Source organism: Lemur catta, chromosome 24 (assembly GCF_020740605.2).
Source record: "Lemur catta isolate mLemCat1 chromosome 24, mLemCat1.pri, whole genome shotgun sequence".
Classification (NCBI taxonomy): domain Eukaryota; kingdom Metazoa; phylum Chordata; class Mammalia; order Primates; family Lemuridae; genus Lemur; species Lemur catta.
In genome coordinates, this window is record NC_059151.1 from 8,568,830 (window position 1) to 8,581,138 (window position 12,309).

Sequence of the window (12,309 nt, forward strand, 5' to 3'; positions counted from 1 at the left end):
TATGAGTGGTTTATTTACCTTTCAGTATTAGGACTTAAAAGATAAACTGACTGAAAGTAATACAGGAACTTTTTAAAGGCTGGCACTTTATAGTTTATGGGGTGCAACTGTAAAAACTCACAGCTATGCCATCTTGTAATTAAAAGTTTCTGTTATTTTGGAAGTGCTACAAGAAGTTCTGAGTCATACATTGGATAATAAAATGTTAGAGCAAACATTTATACACTTAGGCAAATACTGTGCTTGGATGGAATATTCTTAAAAACTCTTCCTGCTAAATCAGCTAATCTTTTGATCTCCTTTTTTTTCTGCTCTAAATTTTTGTCTGATTATGATAAAATGAAGCTTTTAATACGGTTACCTTTGTAGTCAGTGCCTTATTGCTTAGCCCTGTAGAGTTAATGAGGCCAAGGACACTGGTTTGATTTCCCCATGGATCAGTTTCTTCTTGTTCTGCTAGTCTGTCGTCACAGACTGTCCTTGAAACCATGGCCAACCATTTCATAAATGTCAGTTATGAGGGAGATGGAGAAGGAGAGTCAGAATGGCTTCGTGGCAGTTCATTATAAAATGCCCTACTGGTTCCAGAGTTTTATCCTCCCTCATATACAAATAACTCACCATTTATTTTATCCATAATTGCCTGCAGCTAGCACCTCTATGGCCCTCAACAGTGTTAGCTGACATAGCTTTCCATCTTCTTTCTCTGATCTTTAAGCTGGATGGCCTACTGAATTTACTGAGAGGCACTGTGTTGTCACAAAAAGAACATGATTTTTGGAGTCAGACTTTTTGTTCTCCTACTATCACTGATCAGTTATGTGCCCTTGGTTGAATTTCTTAATCTCTAAATTTCTGCTTCTTCCTACTTTATATGATTGTAAGAATTAAGTAAAATAATGTACACAAAGCACCAAGAGCATAGTCTATGCATAATGAATGTTAAAGTTCTCTACTTGGTTTTTGTGATACATAATCAATTGCTTAAGAAAGTTTGATATGGCTATCATTTCTGTAACACCTACTCAGTGCCGAGTATGTTTTGTAGTGCTTTATATTATCACGATTCCTCATGGTAATCTCATAAGGTTATTTATAATTGTCACTTTCTTTAAGATAAACTGAGATAAAGTGTTGTTATCTGGGATGCATGGTTTTCATCTAAACATAGTACACGGCAAATTGGGGTTACAGGGCTATTTCTAGGGAAGCAGTTTTGAAGCACTACAGTTTAATAATTACTCAGAGGCAGGGGAGGGAATGTTTGCTAAAAAGGCAGATTCCGGGAGCCCACCTACAAGCTGCCCATGTCATTTAGATGCAATTGGGCCTTTAGAGGACAGTTGGATAAATACCGGTCTACGCAAGATAATTTGGTCCATTTATTCTATACTCCAGGCTTTAAACTGCAGTAGGAGGAGGTTCAGAGGCAGACTAGCAACTGTGGGCTAAAATTGAATTTGCATAAATAAGCAACAACGTGTTCACTCAACTCTTCCTCGTCACCTCAAGATGCTTGTCCTCTAAGTGATACCTCCATAAAAGACCTGGGTTCTTGATGTCTTTAATGCATCTTTGTTGATCCAGGCTCAGTGTCACTGTATCAGCAGCAAAGAGGTGCAGAGATGGGACTCGCAGAGCGTGACTCTAGCCATGGCCCCGTGGAACTGTCACAAGCCGTCATCTCTCGTAACCAACTTCCCTATCTGTAAATGGGGATGACATTCATGTTACAAAGTTATCGTAAGGATTACCACACCACCTAGAGCTCATGGTAGGTGTTTATAAAGAGTAGCTATTGTTAGTCATTTATTTTATTTTTGAGTGAGGTGTCAAACTTAAAGCACTCTGGAAATCAGTTCTCATACTGGGAAACCCTTTCCTCCAAAATAATCCTTTGGAAAATGTGATGAAAGCTATGAACCAGCACCGCACAAAGAACACATACTGTGAGCCACATGTGTATGTTTAAATTCTCTAGTATCCATGTTAAAAAAAAACAGGTGAAATTAATTTTACTCATGTATTTTATTTAACCACATAAAACTATCATCATTTCAGCATGTAATCGATTAAAATTATTGAGATACTATACATAATTTTTTCAGACCAAGTCTTCAAAATCCAGTGTGCCGTTTACACTTCCAACACATCTCAATTTGGGGACTCAAATTTCAACGGTCAAGTGACATGTGGTTCTACCCAAATAAAATCGCGTTTAACAGAAATGTCATTCTGCTTCAGTTTTAGAATTAAGATGAAAATTCACTGCACGTGATTCCCGTTTGCCGGGGAACAAATCCCTCCCGCTCAATTGGAGCCACTCGAGAGGCGCAGGAGGCCACTGATGGTCCAGGACGCAGGGGACCCCCGGCGGCTGCAGCGCTTTTGCCCGCTGTTTCCTGTCGCTGTCTTCTGGCGTGATGACAGGGTTAACGTCCCCACAGCAGGGGGACAGATTTCCACCTTCCAGGTGCCGCTCGAAGTCCCCCGAGACTCCTCCCACCGAAACTCGGTGGCGCGACTGTTTCGCCACAGCCGCCCCCGCGACCCCAGCGCGGCGCCCCTCAGCGGCCGGCCCGGCTCGGCCCAGGGGCGTGGCCTGCGCGACCGGGGGCGTGGTCAGGGGCGTGCCCCCGTCCGGGGGCGGGGCCGGGCACAGCGAGGAGGCGGAAGTTCCCGCGGGCCGCGGGGACGGCGCACGCCCCGGGAGTCACTTGTCAGCGCTCGTCTGAGGCGGAGGCTGCGCCGCGCCGGGCCCGAGGTGAGCGGCCGCCGGCCGGGGACGCGCGTCTCCGGTCTCCCGCGGGGAGGCGGGAGGGCCGCGGGCGCCGCGCGCCGGGCGCAGGAAGGCGGAGGGGGCGCCCCTCGTGCCGGGACGGCCCCTCAGGTGCTTTCCGGGCGGCGGCGGCAGCGGGGGAGCCGCGCGGGGACAGCGAGGGGCGCCCGGGAGAGGCCGCGGGGCCGGGGGGCGAGAGCCCTGGAAGCCCCCGCAGCCCGGGCCGGCCGGGACAGGCGCGCCGGAGACGGGGCCGCGAGAGCCGGCGTGGGGGCGACGCGGGCGGGCGGGCGCGGACCGTTCCCGGGCTGTCCCCGTGGCCGGGCCGTCCCCGTGGCGTCCGGGTGCCCGCGGGCAGTGCCCAGGGGGAGGAAGCGGGACTGCACGGGAAAGGGCGTGCGATTTTTTTTTCTTTGCCCTCCGACTACCGAGACGCAATCAGGCGCCTCCAAATACTTGCAGTTGTGCAACCGAGGAAAGCTGTGCGCGCAGAAATAAAGCTCGTTTCAAAAGCAGATCTGTCACGGCCACCAGAGTTACCAAGACTTGCGTACTTTGGGGGGCGCTTTGGGAAGACGGTGGCTTCGCTGCGTCTGGCAGTGATACGTGGAAGAAGGAAGGGCGTGATGGCACCGGGGCAGAGCTTGGGAGGAGGATGCGCGGCTGCGCCGGGCAGGGCAGGGCAGGGCAGGGCGCGATCGCCGGGTCCCGTCCCGGGTCCTGCCCGGGAGGACGGCCGAGCCCGCCCGCCGCGGAAGCGACCCGCCCGGGGCCTTATTTGGCCAACGGGGCCGGGCGCGAAGCCCTCCTGGAAAACTGTCTCGTCGGCCGCTTTCCTCCCGCGCCTGTGGCTTGAATTCTTCAGCTCTGCCTTCGTGATCTCTCCATCGGGGGAGAAAAGGGAACCTCAACTTCTTGCTCTTTAACTTCAGGTCCGTCTTGTCACTCTGTGTAGTTCATCTCGAGTCTTTGCACCCCCCTGGCACCCACCCACCCGAGAAGCTGGGTGTCAAGTGTGGGAAACACCAAGCTTCCTCCCCTCGTTCTAGAGCAGAGACATTGTTTCGACTTTTTCCGAAAAGAAAGTCCATAATGATACAGAGATTCCAAAATGTTCTGCGTGTTTGAAAGCAGAGTGGGCTGCTGTTTCCTGCCTGCCCGGTGTTTTAGGAAGGGGCACCGCTAATAACCAGATGGAGGAGACCCGGCAAAGGCCAGTAAGAATATTGCCATTGCTTAGGGCGCAGCGTGTTTTCAGGCACGTGGATTCCGAATGCAGCTAGCAGCAGGAGGATCTAGAAATGAAGGGACACTAACTAGAAATGAAATGACACTGGTTTTGTAGTGTGGTTGCGACCTTATAAGTGCTAGAAATTTCAGTCACAAGTGGGAGCAGTCAGGAATGGAGTCCTCAAGGGAAGGGGAAGTTGCTTGTACGTGGGTTGACATATACATGAAATACCTTTTCTTGTAGGGAAGAATGGGGCCAAAGGAAATTGACCCCAACTTTTATAATCTTCCCCTGACACAAGTTCAAGATTAAAAAAAAAGGACAGGCTTTCTGGGAAGTATCAGTTGGCTTTACACACTTCTGATCTGTATTGTGTGCTAATTCAAGACAATTTTTTTCCTAGTAGTTTCATGAAAATTTTTTTGTAGCAGGAAAGCAGTGACATTCTGTGTGGATCCTTATTAGCTCTCCTCTATTTATTTTTCCCCTATATGCAACAGTTTGACTTCTGGTGAGGCCATTGGGTCATTTTTAGTGCCCTGTGCCTGTTACTTCAGTATGAAGTAATACGTTATTGCCTGGTGGTTCAGTGTACTGCCATGCCAGGGGAAAAGCTCATTTGGTTTCTAGGTAGATGCAGTGCATATTTTCCCTGATTTAATTTTTTTTTAAAGAACCAGGCTTATTTGAAAGTTTTACCTCATTTTCTTTTTATGGGAAGGAGGAATCTGTTTGCTTTAAATATACCCAGTGGTTTGAATGGCTACCTCTGCCACTATGAATTTGGTGCGATGGGGTAGAAATTTGGAATGGGTTAATAAAAAAATGAAAAAAATATTTGAAGACAGGTAATATAAAGTGGTGATTATGTTGCACAGCTCAGGTTTTCCAAGAAAGTATGTTTTAAAAATTATGTATCTGTTACCTTTTTAATTTTTTTTAAGCACATTGCCACACTAGAAGAAAATTTTTTTCCTTGGGGTCATGGTGCTTTATTAGGAAAATAGAATAAAAATGCCAAAAACAAAACAACCCTTTCTGATTTGATGAAAATTTTTTTATTGTTTTCTGCACGTGAGTTATATGCAACTTGAAAAATAGTTCTCGCAGCTCCCAAGGTGAAGAGATGTGTGAGCTACATAAGCTTCATGAGGCCCCGGGCTCAAAACTAGCATGAGTTAAATACAACTCACATGGCAGTTAGTGTGTTAAAGAGGGAACCATTCTGTTTCTTAGTGTTACACTAAAAAAAAGAAGAAAAACCTTCATTCCTTCCAGTCTCTCCTGCCACTATAACAACCAGTAGTAAACTCCAAGTTAGACTTTTTTTTTTGCTTTAAAAAAAATTGAATAAAACTACTACCATGAGAATGATTATGAGCGTAGTTAAAATAAGGTAGAAAAAAGAAAGTACTGATGTGCTCATTCTTTTCTAAAGCAGCAATTCGATTTCACACATTAAGGTTAACCTCGCAGTTCTACCACATTTCGTCATAATCTTATTCAGTGGGTGATAAATGCCCGCTCTCTACTTTTCCTGATGAGGTGTGTGTATAAAACAAAAAGCAGGCTCTGGCTGAAATATCACTGTGCTAGAGTATTGCCTATCATTGCCTATTTGAAGGACAGGTAGATATTACTTTAACTGTGGAAAATACTATGGCCCGATAAGAGGAAATATGAGTTGTAGTTTATGATTGGAAAGAACCGTTCTGTGCATTAAAAAATAACTTATTGCTGGGTGCAGTGGTGTGCGCCTGTAATCCCAGCTACTTGGGAGGCTGAGGTGGGAGGAACTCTTGAGCCCAGGAGTAGAGACCAGCCTGGGCAAACATAAGGAAGGAGATCCCCATCTCAAAAAACAAGACAAAACAAAACAAAACGAAATTCTCATTTTGAAGAATTTAACATTTATAAAGCATGAATGGGAGCCTACTGATTCACAGTCCCTTTCATGTGTTAGAGTAACTTAGAATTTAAGTAAATGAAATTGAAAGACTCTTCCGAACTGCAAACAGAAGAATATGTGACGTGAAGGGAAGGGGAAAATCATTTTGAATCCAACTTGCAATAAAATCTTATTCTTTCTTATATACATTAATAGAGCATTGTAAAGTACTTTGGTTAAAGTTTGAGTGCAAGAAGCCAGAAACTAGAATTGTAGCAAGTTGTAGAACTCATCAAATGTCTATCTAGAAATATATTTTCTTTCTTTCTTTTTTTAATGTATATATTTTTAAATGTTGCTGGCTGCTTCTAGATCACTCCCCAGGGAGAAGGCCTCAGAGACTGCTGACGTTGTGCCAGTCAGGCAGAAATATATTCTGATACGGAATCTTTAGACTATGGAAATTGGCATGAGTGTAAAAATTGTATATTAGTTCATAGATTCCCTTTCTTAGACAGAAATTAACAAATAACTTGACATGCACTTATCCTCTATATTCTTTCACCCTCCAAAACAAAATACTAAATGTAATTTAATTGGCTTTATAGTAAATGCATTTAAATATGTACTAGGGTTTCAAATAAACATTTTTTAACCATCTCATTTTTTTTTTTTCACAGTGTCTTTCATCTCCTGGCATTGGACTTTGAGCCATTAGAATCATGAGCAACTACAGTGTGTCCTTGGTTGGCCCAGCTCCTTGGGGTTTCCGGCTGCAAGGTGGCAAGGATTTCAACATGCCTCTGACAATCTCTAGTGTAAGCAAACTTTACAGATTTTATTACAGATGTTCATTCAGTGGTTGGTCCTGGAAACCTGAGGGCTGAGTTGTTGAAATCTCTGTAGAGCTGTACTCTACTTATTATGATTGCTTGTGGGATTTAATCTCAGCAAATGTAGTTATCCATAATAAAGGATGGGAAGATGACATTTAGCAAGGATAATTAATTTCAGTTTAGTTTATTTTTCCATTTTCCTCCCAATTATCAATAATAAAATGGAAAAGCATTTAACTAGGGGGCAGACTGTAAATTATTTGGGGAATTCTTGAACCTTAGTTTCTTCATATGTAACTTTAGAAGGTTGTGCTGTGGGATTTTAATGGTCCCTTTCAGCTCCAAAAGCTGTTATTGAAACCTGTTGATCTAAATGGATTAAATGGGCCAGGTGTGGTGGCTCACTCCTGTAATCCTAGAATTTTGGGAGGCTGAGATGGAAACATTGATTGAGGCCAGGAGTTTGAGACCAAACTGCGCAAGACCAAGAGCAAGACCCCATCTCTACCAAAAAATGAAAAATTAGGCGGGTATGGTGGCACATACCTGTAGTCCTAGCTACTTGGGAGACTGAGATAGGAGAATCACTTGAGCGTAGGAGTTTGAGGTTGCAGTGAGCTATAATGATGCCACTCTACTCTAGCCCAGGTGGCAGAATGAGACCCTGTCTCAAAAAAAAAAAAAAGAATAAAATTACTGTTTTTATTATTATTTTCCTTAGCTTACTTTCTGATGAAGGTGATAGCCAACAGTAAAATGGCCAAATCTACTTACCTTTGAAGAGGAAATGAAGGGCTTGGGTCTCCAAGTAGATAGTCAGCCTATGAATAATTGAGATTTGACTTTTTACCTCATTGTGGATTTAGTTTGAATGTATTCTGTATGTGTCTTTTAAGGATCTGTTTTCGTTATTATGATGTTAATACTGATGGGGGGAGTAATTACAGCTTCCATTTATTGAGGCTTGACTACATGTCAGGCAGTGTTTCACTTTCATCACCAGTAGGTAATTATTACTATTAATTAACTTGTTAGGGGGTTTGTTTTTATATATTCAAATTAATATGAATTTCTACTCCTCTTTTACTCAAATGGTAGCATAACATACATACTGTTCTCAGCGATTTACCATGGAAAACTTTCTCTCTACATAAGGAGTTTAAAAAAAATTGTGTAATAGTTTCTTATAGGGAAGTAACATTTATTTAGCCAATCCTTTACTGAAGGGGAGTCATATTGTTTCCAATATTGCTATTAAAAACAGTGCTACAGTGAATACCATATATAAGTATATAGGTACATATAGGTACATAATTAACTATATGTATCTAAGTCATTTTGATTGGTTATACAGTGAATGAAAATACCTATTTTGTGCCCGCCACCCCCTAGTCTTACCAACAAACTTTTGGATTTTTACCAAGTGCTATAAATGTATCATCTCATTTAATTCTTATATCAGCCTGCGGAACAGTGGTATTATTCCCATTGTACAGAACTGTGCTGTGGGCTCCCACGTCTGGTGTGAGAGTTGGCTTTCAAGCAGTTATGTTGCATGCCTAATTAGGCTGCCTGCCTAATAATTCCCTTTATCTTAAATTTAGTTAGCTTGTTCTCTAATCAGATATTTAGAAGAGTATCATTTTGTTTAATTATATATATGTATAAATACATACAGAAACACACATACTCTGCATCTTACTATATATATATATATATATAATTTGATTTTGAAAGATTAAAAATAAGTATGTGGGGCACCTACATATCCCTATTAAAATACTACAAATCCCATTTTACTAATGGAGTTTCCTTTGTTTCTTGGCTATTGATTTTAAAATAGTTGTCTTTAATTTATCACCAATTTCTGTCTTGATTCCAGTTCATCAGATTTTGTAAGGAAATATGTTCATGTGTAATCTAGTCTGCAAGTTTTAAGACTTTTTTGGTTGGATGAAGTTTTTAATGTAAAGCATCCATGTGAAAATGTGTCTTGCGATTGATTCCTCTTTGAGTGAGGTAGTGTTTTTTTCCTTCTACTGAAGATCTATTAAAAGAACAGGAACAATATTGGAATATTATCTGTTTTTATGTTTTGTTAACATTATTTTACATTAAGTTTGACTATTCTACTTTAATTGTCTAAAGAAAGTTATTGTTCCATTTAAAATACTTTCATTTCTGCTGGAAAAAAGTCCAGAAACAAATTGATGCCTAAATGAGACAAACTTAGTCATCACTTTGTTATTTGGTAAAAGAAATGCAAATGGCATATGTAAATTTTGTGGTACAACGCCTTTAAAAAAGTTTTATATTCCTCAGTTCCCTGGCAGAGAATTTGAGGTGCTAGGTCTATGCTGATACAACAGAACACTGTGTACATACATATGTGCCCTCCCCTGGCACAGAAGAAATGTTTTCCTTGTGTAGACAGAGTGCTAATTAAAGGATTTTGAACATACTGATTAAAAGAGACTACGGTAACAAAGCTGCTGAGTTATTTCTGTTCTCTTACAAAAGTCTCTGCTATCTACTGTGACCTTTTTGGGCCTTGTGCAGTGGGGCATGCAATCCACTCTGGACTGGAGAGGATTGGAGGGGGAGGGGGAGGAGAAGGGAATGTTGGCTCAACAGGGCTGCTGGGCTGTTGGCCTTTCATTGTAGTTATTTTTAACCCCTTGTGTGGTTTAATTTAAACATGCCTAGTAACATTGCCTAATAAAGATTCGTGTTTAATAACTAATTTACATTTTGGTTAGATTATTACTGTTATAAATTTTTAACTTACACTCATCTTAATTAGTTCTCTGGTTATGCTTATTCCACCTTAATTATGTAAAATTACTGGGATTTTTTTTTTTTCAGTGATCATCAAGTTCTTTAATTAATAGTATCAAGAAGCAATTAAAACCTGAAAGCCTGCCTTAAACCATGTAATTTAATGATTCTCCTATTTTACTAATGCGTATGAAATTCTGATTAAGGTGTGGCACACAGTATTCCCTGAATTATCTTTTATAATATTATAAAGTTTAAGAAGAAAAAATTATTTAGAGACTTGAAACAAACCTCCCATAGTTATAGGGAGCATAGCAGTTATACTTTTTAATTTATTCTCTGTTGAAATTCTAAAAGAAAAATATCAGAAGTTTTTGCTTAGTTGGGAACTTTTGCATCTTTACATTTAGAGTTCACGAGTATACATATTTTTCTCTGATCAGGTATTATGTTGAACTCTAAAGGCCCATTTATATTTATTTGTAACGCTGGAATTCTGGGGTATAAACTGTGTTTTGAGATAAATAAGCCATTTGAACATTCTGTTTTCTGGAGATTTTGTTCTACCAGCATGTGAATATGCTGAATATTACTTGCATCTTAAAGCATACCAGCTATAAAATTTTGACATTTCAGTCCAATATGTTCATCATCTATATGGTATGAATTTTATATTATGTTTTGTGGACGGATTTCCAAGATAAGATTGGCAACTTGCTAACTTTTTAAAAGGATCCACAGATTGCTGTAACTGCATGATCACATGTCATTGTCTTCAATTTCCTATCCTTAAAATGGAGTGCTGGCTCTAGGAGTTTTCAGGCTTTTTATGACCCTGTATTTATGGAATTGCCCTGAAGCCATGGAATGTGGGGGTGGGTTTCATTGTAGCAGTTTGGGTTTGTTGGTCTTTGCCAGTATATTTTATAAGAAGAAATAGGAGACTTGTTACATAATTCAAGGCTATATTTTGGCCAGTTCATGTTCCTCTTGATGGAATTACAAGAAGGATTACGTATTTGTGGATAACATCTTTTAAGTACAACATCCTAAAGTTGAAATGCTCTGCTCTGTGTTATTTTTTAATGTATAACATCAGAGCTTTTTTCTTCACTATCAATATTTGGATTTCCTGAAGATGATCTCCCAGTTCTCTACAAACACATTTCAAATGCTTCTTTAGCAGGTAAAAGTGAGGTCAGACTTTTAAGTACCCAAATCATAATGACTTTGATTCTCAAGAGTTAGGGGAGGATTCACTGTGATAAGCGCAGACAAAATTTTAATTGGATTTGAAAAGCAGAAGAGTTTTACCATTTCCTGGAGTATGGAGCCTTGTTTGGGAGTATAGCACACAACAGAGAAAGACAGTATTGTGAAACAACTTGCTGTGAATTCATTCAGTAGTTGTAGGAATACTTTCTAGAAGCCATTGAAGAAGATACAAAGTCTTGGGGAGTACAAAGGTTGGGTGGAAAAGAAATATGCAGAGTACTGTAGTACTAGGCAGTTTCATAAGACCTGTCATAAGACAATATTTGATGAAAAGACATTTAGATAGGTGTTTCTCAGTTTTAGAGAAAGTTAATTTAGTTAGTGTAACTATATCATGTACATTTCACATGTGTGGTCTCTCTCTGCTTTTAAAATATTAATTACCTTTTGTGTGGGGTTCAGAGACCTGTCTTTTCCCATGTGGCAGTTTTCTGTTTTTTTTTTGTGGTAACAAGTGTCAAGAATGTCAAGATAATTCTGAAGACTTTTTTTTGGTCTATTATTTGTAAAGAAATGAAAATCTTATCGGTATGTTTAGATCTTTTGTAGTTGTGGAGGTTGGCTTCCTTTAGAAGAAGTTCATTGAACTGGTTGGTCCTTGAAGGATGAAATTTGAACGCCTCAAAGCCAGTATTTCTCGATGTTGGTTTTCAGTGCACAGTGAAGACGAAGACTTTTCTTGCCATTGCTTGACTCTTGAGTAAAACTGTGAACATAGTTGAGAGATTCTCCAGACCCGCCAGCTGCAGAGTTCCCCTCGTAGAGGAGGACAGAAAGACTTTCAGTCCTCTCAAGCTGAAATGGGAGAACTATCCTACCTTGAATAAATGGGCCTATTGTTAATTTTGAGCTGTTATTTTCTTTTACATTCCCTCCCAGCTACCCTGTCATAATGCCAAGTGAGAAAGTTAATTTAGTTTGTGTAACTATATAATGTATATTTCACATGTATGTTCTTTGTCTGCTTTTATAAAATATTAATTACCTTTTGTGTGGGGTTCAGAGACCTGTCTTTTCCCATGTGGCCGTTTTCTACTTTTTGTGGTCACATGTGTCAATAATATCAGGATAATTCTGAAGACATTTTTCTGGTCTATTGTTTGTAAAGAAATGAAAATCTTATCAGTGTGTTTTATTGCAAATTAGTTTTAGAAAAAAAGGGGCTTGTTTGATTTTAATAAATGTTGGGCATTTGCTAAGAGAAATTTTACTGGTAGGCAGGACTTTTGTATCTGGTGGAGGAAACAATACTATAGGGTTTGGGTAAAGTGAGAATAGCATTTTAGACTTAAGTAAAGATTTTTGTATAACCTCTTCACCTACTCGTGAATTAGGTATAATATCTGCCTAAAGTGAGAATATTGAAACCTATGGGCTTTCACTTATTTTGAGAACTTTTGAGGCAAGAGCTTGTCTTCATGATAGTTGTTGGTCATACTGCATGTGAATATATAGTTCACCAGTTGTCTTTGTCCATGACATCCTGTTTGCAGTAGTTCTTATCCAGATTCCTGTATACCAA

At 40.4% G+C, this 12,309-nt stretch overlaps 1 protein-coding gene across 12 annotated transcripts in view; it reads left to right on the forward strand.

The window, feature by feature from the left end:
• The first annotated feature begins 2,630 nt into the window (after positions 1-2,630).
• PDLIM5 (PDZ and LIM domain 5) overlaps positions 2,631-12,309 on the forward strand; it is a 172,278-nt gene continuing 162,599 nt past the window's right edge. For 5 of the 12 annotated variants that reach the window (XM_045536722.1, XM_045536723.1, XM_045536732.1 and 2 more), the window contains exons 1-2: positions 2,667-2,764; positions 6,579-6,716. In XM_045536722.1, the coding sequence (XP_045392678.1) occupies positions 6,621-6,716 (96 nt within the window). In that variant the 5' untranslated portion in view covers positions 2,667-2,764; positions 6,579-6,620. Of the gene's footprint in view, positions 2,765-3,501; positions 3,712-6,578; positions 6,717-12,309 lie in introns of those variants that run through there. The other 7 variants (XM_045536729.1, XM_045536731.1, XM_045536724.1 and 4 more) reach the window with 5 other exon arrangements.